We start from the raw sequence: 13,636 nt of genomic DNA, 5'->3' as shown, positions 1-13,636 counted from the left end.
AGCACTAAAAACGACAGACAGAGAGCAGCTCAATACACTCCCCAAAACAAAAGCAGATCAGTCAGGAAGTTAAAGCTTGGTCGCAAATGGGTCTTCCAAATGGACAATGACCCCAAGCATACTTCCAAAGTTGTGGCAAAATGGCTTAAATAGAACAAGGAAGTCAAGGTATTGGAGTGGCCATCACAAAGCCCTGACCTCAATCGTATAGAATATTTGTTGGCAGAACTGAAAAAGCATGTGTGAGCAAGGAGGCCTACAAACCTGACTCAGTTGCACCAGCTCTGTCAGGAGGAATGGGCCAAAATTCACCCAACTTATTGTGGGCAGCTTGTGGAAGGCTACCCAAAACGTTTGACCCAAGTTAAACAATTTAAAGTCCGTGCTACCAAATACTAATTTAGTGTATGTAAACTTCTGACCCACTGGGAATGTGATGAAGGAAACAAAAGCTGAAATAAATAATTCTCTCTCCTATTATTCTGACATTTCTTGTTCTTAAAATAAAGTGGTGATCCTAACTGACCTAAGACAGGGAATTTTTACTAGGATTAATTGTCAGGGATTGTGAAAAACTGAGTTTAAATGTATTTGGCTAAGGTGTATGTAAACGTCCGACTTCAACTGTATTTGACAGACTAATATCAATTCACATTTTGCATCTACAGTAAATAGCTAGTGAGATTACTCTCGGTTTTGGCAGGTAGTGCCAGTGATGAGTAAATCTGAATGAGTGGGATCGAGTCTTGTGTTTGATGGCCCTGCCTGTCCTGCAGTGTCTGCCACGGCCTTCTACAAAGCCCAGCCAGTGATCCAGTTCATGTGTGAGGTCCTGGACATCCACAACATAGACGAGCAGCCCCGACCTCTCACAGACTCCCACCGGGTCAAATTCACCAAAGAAATCAAAGGTAGTGTATTTTGTGCGTTTTGTCTGTGTGCGTGAATGCGGATGTAAACTAGGATTTGGGGGTGCCTTTGTACACACGTTTGTGTCATTCCCACGTCCCTGAGGTCATAAAATCTGTCACTGTCCTGTCCAGGTCTGAAGGTGGAGGTCACACACTGTGGCACCATGCGGAGGAAGTACCGTGTTTGCAATGTGACCCGTCGGCCCGCCAGCCATCAAACGTGAGTCAAGAGCCCCAGAGAGATGGTGGGGTGGGACTAGACGGAGATGAGGTGGAGTGGGATTAAGGAGAGGCCAGAGAGACTGGGAGACGAGCATGGAGCCTGGGGTGTGGTTGTATGTGTGGGGTGTGGGGTGGGGCGGGATGGGATGAGAGGGGAGTAAGCACTTAAATGTAGGATGACCAATTCACAAGAATTCACCAGAACCACAAAATGTCTGAGTCAGATCCTTGTCTCGAGGTCAATGGGTGTTAGTCATCGTTGGCCAATATGCTATTACATGCAGCTGTTTATCTGCTGCTACTTTGTTTTCCAGTATCTACTGATGCTGAACATTTTCATAGCTTTGTGAGGCCGTTTCTGTATCATAGACCCAGACAAGCCCCTCTTGCACAGCCCCTTTCAATGTTAAAGATGTTCTTAACCTTTGCCGTTCCATCTACCTGTTGTGGTCAGGTTCCCTCTGCAGCTGGAGAATGGTCAAACGGTGGAACGCACGGTGGCCCAGTACTTCAGAGAGAAGTACAGCCTGCAGCTCAAATATCCCCACCTGCCCTGCCTCCAGGTGGGGCAGGAGCAGAAGCACACCTACCTGCCCCTGGAGGTGAGAAATATTCATTTCTTTGCCTGATTCACACTACAGGGCTGACCCCCAAACCTTACTGTGATGGCTCGGATATTGTCTTTTCACATTGTCCTTTTTAGCGTGGCTTCAGTTTGGTCAAATAGTGTGATTCAGGCATTGGTGAATAAAATGCTTTGCAATATACTCAATGCTTTGGTGCTGTGTCCTTGCAGGTGTGTAACATAGTAGCAGGGCAGCGCTGCATCAAGAAACTGACAGATAATCAGACGTCCACTATGATCAAAGCCACGGCTCGCTCTGCACCTGACAGACAGGAGGAGATCAGCCGGCTGGTGAGTCAGTGGTGTCGCCTGGTGGCACGAAGGCTTATTTACTTTTATACAACAGGTGGGTCTAATCCTGGATGCTGATTGGTTAACCCCATTCCAGCCGTTGTCTATTCCAGAAGTTAACACCGGCTAAATCTATGGAGTTGAAATGCCTATTTACTCTGTTCCATCTGACTGCGGAATCCACTGTGTCGTCAGTTCAGCCAGGCTTAAACTTGATCTCCACTATTAAAAAGCATCTAGACATTATCTCCCATTTTCTTTTGGACTAGCATTTAGTTTTCAACAGCGGAGATTTGTAATAACCTTTCTGTCTCTCTCCGACATTTGCAACATTGTTTCAATATTGAAATTCGATCTCCAGTTGTCCTTTGGTAATGAACGTGTCGGGGCGAGACAGGCTGGCAACTTTTCTCAGCCAGTCAATCATGAATCAGCATTGTTTTTATGGATATATACAGTACCAGTCAAAAGTTTGGACACCTACTCATTCAAGGGGGTTTTCTTTATTTTTACTATTTTCTACATTGTAGAAATAATAGTGAAGACATCAAAACTATGAAATGACACATGGAATCATGTAGTAACCACAAAAATGCTTTTCCAGCAGTCTAGAAGGAGTTCCCACATATGCTGAGCGGTTGTTGGCTGCTTTTCCTTCACTCTGCAGTCCGACTCATCCCAAACCATCTCATTGGGTTGAGGTCGGGTGATTGTGGAGGCCAGGTCATCTGTTGCAGCACTTCATCACTCTCCTTCTTGGTCAGCCTGGAGGTGTGTTTTAGGTCATTGTCCTGTTGAAAAACAAACCAGATGGGATGACGTCTCGCTGCAGAATGCTGTGGTATCCATGCTGGTAAAGTGTGCCTTGAATTCTAAATGAATTAGTGTCACCAGCAAAGCACCATCACACCTCCTCCTCCATTCTTCACGGTGGGGACCACGCATGCGGAGATCATCCGTTCACTTACACTGCGTCTCACAAAGACACGGCGGTTGGAACCAAAAATCTCAAATTTGGACTCATCAGACCAAAGGCATTTTCCGGATTGACTGACCTTCATGTCTTAACGTAATGATGGACTGTCGTTTCTCTTTGCTTATTTGAGCTGTTCTTGCCATAATATGGACTTGGTCTTTTACCAAATAGGGCTTTTTTCTGTATACCAACCCTACCTTGTCACAACACAACTGATTGGCTCAAACGCATTAATTAGTGGAATTTCTTTCCTTTTTATCTTTTAAAAGGCTCACTTGTTAATTGAAATGTATTCCAGGTGACTACCTCATGAAGCTGGTTGAGAGAATGCCAAGAGTGTGCAAAGCTGTCAAGGCAAAGGGTGGCTACATTGTAAAATCTCAAATATAAAATATATTTTGATTTGTTTTTAGTTACTACTTTTTTGGTTACTACATGATTCCATATGTGTTATTTCATAGTTTTGATGTCTTCACTATTATTCTACAATGTAGAAAATAGTAAAATAAAGAAAAACCTTTGAATGAGTAGGTGTTCTAAAACTTTTGACTGGTACTGTATATGAGGTCAATAGAAAAGAAAGGAAATGCAGCTAGTTTGCTGCACTGTTTGACGTGACTGTGTTAGTCAAAGTAGGCTGGCTAGCTAAAACGTTTAAAATTATTAAAACGTTTCTAGCCATCATGGCAACGGAACATTTAGAACAAACGACTGTTGCATCCATAGATTTAGAACAAAAGACTTAACGACTGGGTCGCTGGCAACCAAACCGATAGAACAAATGACCAGCCGGCTTGGGTAGCAACCATAGATTTTTGTCGTGACTATATCTTGTGGAAGGATAAAATAGTATGAATAAATTAATAAAAATACATTTTTTTATGACAATGTCAATCATTATTTGAATATGTTCGTAATGCCCTCAACCGGTGTTTGGAGGATATATTACTACGGTTTGCCAAAACGTCTGAGTAGGAGTGCTAATCTAGGATCAGGTCACCTGTATTGTTCATTGTGATCTAAAAGGCTATACTGATCTTAGATCGGCACTCCTACTCTGAGACGCTTAATGAATACGGGCCCAGGTCAGTGTTGATTAAGGTCGGAGATGGCATTGTTGCGGCATGGTGGCTAGCTGTCACCAGCACACTGCCTGGCCATGGTGTTAGGCTGCCATCGACGCCATTAGACTCCATCAGACGGCATCTCATTCAGCCTCTGCTGCTTTGTGATGTCACAAAGTGCTGTACAGAAACAYAGCCTAAAACCCCAAACAGCAAGCAATGCAGGTGTAGAAGCACGGTGGCTAGGAAAAACTCCCTAGAAAGGCCAGAACCTAGGAAGAAACCTAGAGAGGAACCAGGGTATGAGGGGTGGCCAGTCCTCTTCTGGCTGTGCCGGGTGAAGATTATAACAGAACATGGCCAAGATGTTCATAGATGACCAGCAGGGTCAAATAATAATAATCACAGTGGTTGTCGAGGGTGCAACAGGTCAGCACCTCAGGAGTACATGTCAGTTGGCTTWTCATMGCCGATCATTCAGAGTATCTCTACCACTCCTGCTATCTCTAGAGTTGAAAACAGCAGGTCTGGGACAAGGTAGCACAACCGGTGAACAGGTCAGGGTTCCATAGCCGCAGGCAGAACAGTTGAAACTGGAGCAGCAGCACGGCCAGGTGGACTGGGGAAACAAGGAGTCATCAGGCCAGGTAGACCTGAGGCATGGTCCTAGGGCTCAGGTCCTCCGAGAGAGAATTAGAGAGAGCGTACTTAAATTCACACAGGACACCGGATAAGACAGGAGAAATACTCCAGATATAACAGACTGACCCTAGCCCCCCGACACATAAACTACTGCAGCATAAATACTGGAGGCTGAGACAGGAGGGGTCGGGAGACACTGTGGCCCCGTCCGACGATACTCCCGGACAGGGCCAAACAGGCAGAATATAACCCCACCCACTTTGCCAAAGCACAGCCCTCACACCACTTGAGGGATATCTTCAACCACCAACTTACCATCCTGAGACAAGTTCGAGTATAGCCCACAAAGATCTCCACCACGGCACAACCCAAGGGGGGTTGCCAACCCGAACAGGAAGACCACGTCAGTGACTCAACCCACTCAAGTGACGCACCCCTCCTAGGGACGGCATGGAAGAGCACCAGTAAGCCAGTGACTCAGCCCCTGTAATAGGGTTAGAGGCAGAGAATCCCAGTGGAGAGAGGGGAACCAGCCAGGCAGAGACAGCAAGGACGGTTCGTTGCTCCAGAGCCTTTCCGCTCACCTTCACACTCCTGGGCCAGACTACACTCAATCATAGGACTTACTGAAGAGATGAGTCTTCAGTAAAGACTTAAAGGTTGAGACCCAAGTCTGCGTCTCTCACATGGGTAGGCAGACCATTCCATAAAAATGGACCTCTATAGGAGAAAGCCCTGCCTCCAGCTGTTTGCTTAGAAATTCTAGGGACAATTATGAGGCCTGTGTCTTGTGACTGTAGCGTACGTGTAGGTATGTACGGCAGGACCAAATCGGAAAGATAGGTAGGAGCAAGCCCATGTAATGTTTTGTAGGTTAGCAGTAAAACCTTGAAATCAGCCCTTGCCTTAACAGGAAGCCAGTGTAGAGAGGCTAGCACTGGAGTAATATGATCACATTTTTTGGTTCTAGTCAGGATTCTAGCAGCCGTGTTTAGCACTAACTGAAGTTTATTTAGTTCTTTATCCATGTAGCCGGAAAGTAGAGCATTGCAGTAGTCTAATCTAGAAGTGACAAAAGCATGGATGAATTTTTCTGCATCATGTTTGGACAAAGTTTCAGATTTTTGCAATGTTACATAGATGGAAAAAAGCTGTCCTTGAAATAGTCTTGATATGTTCGTCAAAAGAGAGATCAGGGTCCAGAGTAACGCCGAGGTCCTTCACAGTTTTATTTGGGACGACTGTACAACCATCAAGATTGTCAGATTCAACAGAAGATCTCGTTGTTTCTTGGGACCTAGAACAAGCATCTCTGTTTTGTCCGAGTCTTCTGGATACCAACTTACCTCAACACCCTAAACACCCCTTTCTCGCCCTCTCTCTGTCTCTCTGTGTGTGACCCCTGCAGGTGCGCAGTGCCAACTACGAGTCTGACCCCTTTGTGCAGGAGTTCCAGTTCAAGGTGCGCGACGAGATGGCCCACGTGACGGGGCGTGTGCTGCCTGCCCCCATGCTGCAATACGGCGGCAGGGTGAGCACAGAGCACTTTATGGTACCCTTCCTTTAAATCACGCTCCATACTCTGTTTGTTTGACACGCTACCTACCCTTGCTATATGAGGGAACTAACCCCCTTGCTTTGGTTTGATTTGATCTGTTTGTCTTTTCTCTCTGTGAATCATCCAGGAGTAGGTGTGCTGATCTAGGATCTGGTCCACCTCTTATTCATAGTGATTTCAAAGACAAAATTGATCCCAGGTCGGCACGGCTACTCGAAGACACTTTGAGTACAGGCCTGTCTGTGTGGATTAATATAAGCTCGTAGTCTTTGCTCAATGCTAACACGGCTACATCATTTTTCATTACTGCTTTTTTTTGAGAATGCATAGTACAGATCGTGATGACACTATGCTATGACTCAATTAAGCTTCCTTTTGTGGTGTTTATGCTTTTTCCCCCCTTTTTTTTTTTAGCTCACTCACTTTGGTTTGCAATTTCACTTTTTGCGATTTGTGAGAGTAGATGTCACATTAGCGGGATTTTACTGGAAACAGTCAAATCAAATTTAAGCCTTAATCCCAGACCCAGTTTTGCATTCAAACATTTAAAGTGATTAGGACTGCCCAAGGAAAACAAAAACAAAAACAGTTTTTCTGGACACTGGGTGAGGTCAGCCTTCTGATTTAATTTTGTTAAGACACTGCAGGACCTGACTTTTTTTTTCATCTTTCTACCGTGTCTAAGTTACTACACCATGTACGTAAACAGCATTTTTGGTGCATATTTTCAAATGAAATGTTATCAAATTTTGATTTTAACTATGAACAATTTTGTGAAAGCTACATTTGGAGAATGCAGATTCTGAAGCTGAGAAATTAGTTGGCGTGTGGGAAGAGTTTGACTTTCAGGAAATAAATGGCCATTAAAGCAAAGTACAATGAATTTAGCTTACCAATAGCAAAATACCTCTATTGAGACCAAATCACAATCTCTTCAAATGAAGTTACTACATATACCGTGCCTTTGGAAAGTATTCAGACCCCTTGACTTTTCCCACATTTTGTTACAGCCTTATTCTAAAATGAGGAAAAAACACCAATTGAATCCAATCTACATACAATACCCCATAGTGACAAAAGGAAAAACAGGTTATTTGAATCTTTTGCAAATGTATATATTTTTTAATTACATTTACATAAGTATTCAGACCCTTTTAAGTACTTTGTTGATGCACCTTTGGCAGTTATTACAGCCTTGTCTTCTTGGGTATGACGCTACACGCTTGGCACACCTGTATTTGGGGAGTTTCTTTCATTCTTCTCTACAGATCCTCTCAAGCTCTGTCAGGTTGGATGGGGTGCGTTGCTGCACAGCTATTTTCAGGTCTCGCCAGAGAAGTTCGATCGGGTTCAAGTCCGGGCCCTGGCTGGGACACTCAAGGATATTCAGAGGCTTGTCCCGAAGCCACTCCTGCATGGTCTTGGCTGTGTGCTTAGGGTCGTTGTCCTGTTGGAAGGTGAACCTTTGCCCTCAGTCTGAGGTCTTGAGTGCTCTGGAACAGGTTTTCATCAAGGATCTCTCTGTACTTTGCTCCGTTCATTTGTCTCGATCCTGACTAGTCTCCCAGTCCCTGCAGCTGAAAAACATCCCCACAGCATGATGCTGACACCACCATCCTTCACCGTACGGATAGTGCCAGGCTTCCTCCAGACGTGACGCTTGGCATTCTGGCCAAAGAGTTCAATCTTGGTTTCATCAGACCAGAGAATATTGTTTCTCATGGTCAGAGTCTTTAGGTGCCTTTTGGCCAACTCCAAGCGGGCTGTCATGTGCTTTTTGCTGAGGAGTGGCTTCCGTCTGGCCACTCTACCATAAAGGCCTGATTGGTGGAGTGCTGCAGAAATGGTTGTCCTTCTGGAAGGTTCTCCCATCTCCACAGAGGAACTCTGGAGCTCTGTCAGTGACCATCAGGTCACCTCCCTGACCAAGGCCCTTCTCCCCCGATTGCTCATTTTGGCCTGGCGGCCAGCTTTAGGAAGAGTCTTGGTGGTTCCAAACTTCTTCCATTTAAGAAAAATGGAGGCCACTGTGTTCCAGGGGATCTTCAATGCTGCAGAAATAGTTTGGTACCCTTCCCCAGATTTGTACTTCGACACAATCGTGTCTCTACGGACAATTTCTTCGACCTCATGGCTTGGTTTTTGCTCTGACATGCACTGTCAACTGTGGGACCTTATATAGACGTGTGTGTTCGTGCCATTCCAAATTATTTCCAATCAATTGAATTTACCACAGGTGGACTCCAATCAAGTTGTAGGAACAGCTCAAGGATGATCAATGGAAACAGGATGCACCTGAAATCAATTTTGAGTCTCATAGCAAAGGGTTTGAATATTTATGCAAACATTTCTAAACCGGTTTTCGTTTTGTCATTATGTCATCGTGTGTCGATTGCTGAGGATTTTTTTTTTATGTTGTCAATTTTAGAACAAGGCTATAATGTAACAAAGTGGAAAGGTCAAGGGGTCTGAATACTTTCCAACGGCTCTGTAGTCCCGTTTTGTAATGGTCTTTTTAAATGTGAGCTTTGAAATTATGTATTTATGTCCATTTTTTGAATGTGGTTAATATTCATGACATTTTGATGGTAGTATGATAAACAAACAAAATATATATTTACATAGTTTGACATTTTTGTTTACTTTTTGAAAGTACTAATATTAAATACCAAAAAGTAGATGCAAAAATGTCATTTCAGCCTCTGTTGCCTCACCTTGAAGGGTTAATGTAAAGGTTAAGGGCAATACAATTTTGACAGTTTCAGTGTTGAAATCCTCAAATTTGACCTTTTTATAAGCTGTTTTGAAAAAGAAAGATTTTTTTTTTAACAACACTGCACCTGTGTCTTTCAGTCTATACATGTTAGGCCTAAATACGGTGGCAAGAAAAAGTATGGAAACCCTTTGGAGTTACCTGGATTTCTGCATAAAGTGGTAATCAAATGTGATTTGATCTCAATTTAAATTACAACAATAGACAAACAGTCTGCTTAAACTAATAAAACAAACAATTATATGTTAATGTTTTTATTGAACACACCGTGTAAACATTCACAGTGTAGGGTGGGAAAAGTATGTAACTGGTTGACCCTCCTTTGGCAGCAATAACCTCAGCCAAACGTTTTCTGTAGTTGGGGAACAGACCTGTACAACGGTCAGGAGGAATTTTGGCCCATTCCTCTTTACAAAACTGTTCAGCAATATTCTTGGGATGTCTGGTGTGAACTGCTCTCTTGAGGTCATGCCACAGCATCTCGATCGGGTTGAGGTCAGGACTGACTGGGCCACTCCAGAAGGCATATTTTCTTCTGTTGAAGCCATTCTGTTGATTTACTTCTGTGTTTTGGGTCGTTGTCCTGTTGCGCTTCAATTGGCGAACAGATGGCCTTACATTCTCCTGCAAAATGTCTTGATAAACTTGGGAATACATTTTTCCGTCTACAATAGCAAGCCTTACAGGCTCTGAGGCAGAAAATCAGCTCCAAACCATGATGCTCCCTCCACCATAGTTTAAGGTTGTTTAAAAAAAATATATACTATTATTATTATTAATATTGTTATTATTTTTTAACTAGGCAAGTCAGTTAAGAACAAATTCTTATTTTCAATGACGGCCCAGGAACAGTGGGTTAACTGCCTTGTTCAGGGGCAGAACGACAGATTTTTACCTTCTCAAGTGGGGGATTCGATCTTGCAACCTTTCGGTTACAAGTCCAACCACTAGGCTACCTGCCGCCCCAAGATGTTGATGTGCTGTGCCTTTTTTTTTTTCACACATAGTGTTATGTGTTCCTTCTAAACACCTGAATTTTAGTTTTTAATATGTCCACAGAATATTTTGCCAGAAGCGCTGTGGAACATCCAGATGCTCTTTTGCGAACTTCAGACGTGCAGCAATGTTTGTTTTTTTGACAGCAGTGGCTTCTTCCGTGGTGTCCTCCCATGAACACCGTTCTTGTTTAGTGTTTTACGTATTGTGGACTCGTCAACAGAGATGTTAGCATGTTCCAGAGATTTCTGTCAGTCTTTAGCTGACACTCTAGGATTCTTCTTAACCTCATTGCAAGAGCAAGGTGCAGAATGCTAAGTCATCTTTGCAGGACGGCCACTCCTAGGGAGAGTAGCAACAGTGCTGAACTTTTTCCATTTATAGACAATTTGTCTTACCGTGGACTGATGAACTTCAAGGCTTTGGGAGATACTTTTGTAACCTTTCCAGCTTTATGCAAGTCAACAATTCTTAATCTTAGGTCTTCTGAGATATCTCTTGTTTGAGGCATGGTTCACATCAGGCAATGCTTCTTGTGAATAGCAAACTCAAATTTTGTGGAGGTGTTTTATTTATTATTATTAAAAAGCTTAGATAGCTGACTCCTGACACCAATTATCATTTGGAAAAGTCATTAGCGTAGGGGTTCACATACTTTCCCCAACCTAAACTACGAATGTTTAAATTATGTATTCAATATAGACAAGAAAAATACAATCATTTGTGGTAATTAGTTTAAGCACACTGTTTGTCAGTTGTTGTGATGAAGATCAGATCAAATTTTATGACTAATTTATGCAGATATCCAGGTAATTCCAAAGGGTTCATATACTTTTTCGTGTGTGTTTTGCTTTAAACGTATCCAATAAGTGTTGGTGTCTACACACAATTATTTTCTGTGTAATTTCTACATGTGTGCCTGCATGACTTTCTGAAGTGTCTTGACTGTTGAATCTGTACAGCATGTCCTACTCCATTGGGTGTATGTGATTACTGTGCACTGTGTTTTTCTATCCTCGTGGGGACCTGAAATCCTCAAATGTCTCCAAAGATTGTAATATATGGAAAATGATCCCTCTGAGAACGAAGGCTATTTTAAACTTGGAGGTTAGGTTTAGGCTTACAATTAAGGTTAGGTGTTAAGGTTGGAGTAAGGGTTAGGGATTTTCTTTTTAATGGTAATACATTTTAGGTCCCCACAAGGATAGAAAAACAAGTGTGTGTGCATGCAGAAGTGTGTGTGTGTGTGTGTGTGTACACCACGCAGCAGATCAACCGTACTACACTGTGGTTTCAGAACCGGACGGTGGCCACCCCAAGTCACGGGGTGTGGGACATGAGGGGCAAACAGTTCCACACGGGAGTGGAGATCAAGATGTGGGCCATCGCATGTTTCGCCACACAGAGGCAGTGTCGCGAGGAGATCCTCAAGTAAGAACCAACCTGTCTTATCTGTTTCACCCACTTACTATGTGTACAACTGGGTTATGCTCGTTAGGGCACACCTTGGCAACATTTTCAATGGAAAACGAAAATGAGCATTTCTTATTGGTCCAGGTAGTCCTGCCCTGTTTCAGTACATTTTCTTCCATTTGGTGCCCAATAAACATACCCCCCCTCCTATTCATGAAGCAGCTTCTCACATAGCCACAGGGATATATGGAAAGGAATCCCTCCCTGTGTTGTTGGAGATGGCCTTCCAGATAAGAACGTGATCCTTGTGTAATTAGTTTGTCCTCTACGCCTCTGATACAACCTTAGAATTTACACAGCGACTCTCAAGGATTACGTTACTAAACCATTCCCTAACCAACCAGATTATATTTGGTCTTTACAACCCTTTTTCCCTCCTCCCTCCTCCCCCTCCCTCATTTCTCCATTACTGTCTTTCCCTCCCTCATTCATCTTTCCCTCCCTAATTCCTCCATCACTCTCTTCTGCATCCCTCTCTCTTCCTCCATCCATTACCTACCTCCTTCTATAGGGGTTTCACAGACCAGCTGCGTAAGATCTCCAAGGATGCTGGGATGCCCATCCAGGGCCAGCCGTGTTTCTGTAAATACGCCCAGGGAGCTGACAGTGTGGAGCCTATGTTCAGGCACCTGAAGAACACCTACTCTGGACTGCAGCTCATCATCGTCATCCTGCCTGGAAAGACCCCAGTCTACGGTAGGCGGCACCCATAGACATACACTACCGTTCAAAAGTTTGGGGTCACTTAGCAAAGTCCTTGTTTTTGAAAGAAAGAAAGAAAAGCACAGAATAGAAAGAGGAGTGGGAGGGCCCAGTGCACAACTGAGCAAGAGGACAAGTACATTAGTGTCTAGTTTTAGAAACAGACGCCTCACACGTCTTCAACTGGCAGCTTCATTAAATAGTACCCGCAAAACACCAGTCTCAACGTCAACAGTGAAGAGGTGACTCCGGGATGCTGGCCTTCTAGGCAGAGTTGCAAAGAAAAAGCCATATCTCAGACTGGCCAATAAATAGAAAAGATAGGCAAAATAACACAGACACTGGACAGAGGAACTCTGCCTCTTCACTGTTAACGTTGAGACTGGTGTTTTGCGGGTACTGTTTAATGAAGCTGCCAGTTGAGAACTTGTGATGCATTTGTTTCTCAAACTAGACACTAATGTACTTGTCCTCTTGCTCAGTTGTGCACCGGGGCCTCCCACTCCTCTTTCTATTCTGGTTAGAGCCAGTTTGCGCTGTTCTGTGAAGGGAGTAGTACACAGCGTTGTACGAGATCTTAAGTTTGTTGGTAATTTCTCGCATGGAATAGCCTTCATTTCTCAGAACAAGAATAGACTGACGAGTTTCATAAGAAAGGTCTTTGTTTCTGGCCATTTTGAGCCTGTAATCGAACCCAGAAATGCTGATGTTCCAGATACAGTAATCCCTCGTTTATCGCGGGGGTTACGTTCCGAAAATGACCCGCGATAAGTGAAATCCGCGAAATAGAATTTTTTTTTTTTTTACAATTAGCAACTATTACATGTATACAAATACAGTGACTCACGTGTAGGCCGTTTCACTGCTCTTCAGACTGGGCCGCTGCATCCTGACTGCGCTCTGCAGTGGGTTATTATGGGTTTAGGAGATGTTCGAAATTACAAGATAATTTGGCCAACTTAATGTAAATTTGCCAAGCTGTTTTATGTACGTACACATAACTGCACGAGACGACAAAATGATAGCACAATTCGTAGCATGTTTTGATACAAGAAGCGGGAGTGAGTTTTTAGCGAATCAGAATGCAGAGCACAATGCACCAAAAAAATAAATAAAATGCATTATGAAAATCCGCGAAATAGCGAATCCGCGATAAGTGAACCGCGAAGTGGCGAGGGATCACTGTACTCAACTAGTCTAAAGAAGGCCAGTTGTATTGCTTCTTTAATCAGCACAACCGTGTTCAGCTGTGCTAACATAATTGCAAAAGGGTTTTCTAATGCTCAATTACCCTTTTTTGAAATGATAAACTTGGATTAGCTAACACAACGTGCCATTGGAACACAGGAGTGATGGTTGCTGATAATGGGCCTCTGTACACCTATGTAGATATTCCATAAAAT

At 43.4% G+C, this 13,636-nt stretch overlaps 1 protein-coding gene across 1 annotated transcript in view; it reads left to right on the top strand.

The window, feature by feature from the left end:
• LOC111958695 (protein argonaute-3-like) overlaps nucleotides 1-13,636 on the top strand; it is a 47,745-nt gene that overhangs the window by 18,334 nt on the left and 15,775 nt on the right. The window contains exons 6-12 of the mRNA XM_070437290.1: nucleotides 777-911; nucleotides 1,044-1,131; nucleotides 1,588-1,735; nucleotides 1,930-2,049; nucleotides 6,140-6,262; nucleotides 11,356-11,489; nucleotides 12,043-12,227. Of these exons, the coding sequence (XP_070293391.1) occupies nucleotides 777-911; nucleotides 1,044-1,131; nucleotides 1,588-1,735; nucleotides 1,930-2,049; nucleotides 6,140-6,262; nucleotides 11,356-11,489; nucleotides 12,043-12,227 (933 nt within the window). The remainder of the gene's footprint in view (nucleotides 1-776; nucleotides 912-1,043; nucleotides 1,132-1,587; nucleotides 1,736-1,929; nucleotides 2,050-6,139; nucleotides 6,263-11,355; nucleotides 11,490-12,042; nucleotides 12,228-13,636) is intronic.

The sequence above is a fragment of the Salvelinus sp. IW2-2015 genome, linkage group LG35 (assembly GCF_002910315.2).
Source record: "Salvelinus sp. IW2-2015 linkage group LG35, ASM291031v2, whole genome shotgun sequence".
Classification (NCBI taxonomy): domain Eukaryota; kingdom Metazoa; phylum Chordata; class Actinopteri; order Salmoniformes; family Salmonidae; genus Salvelinus; species Salvelinus sp. IW2-2015.
The sequence above is the reverse complement of the archived record's forward strand: the minus strand, read 5'-3'. Positions and strand labels throughout refer to the sequence as shown.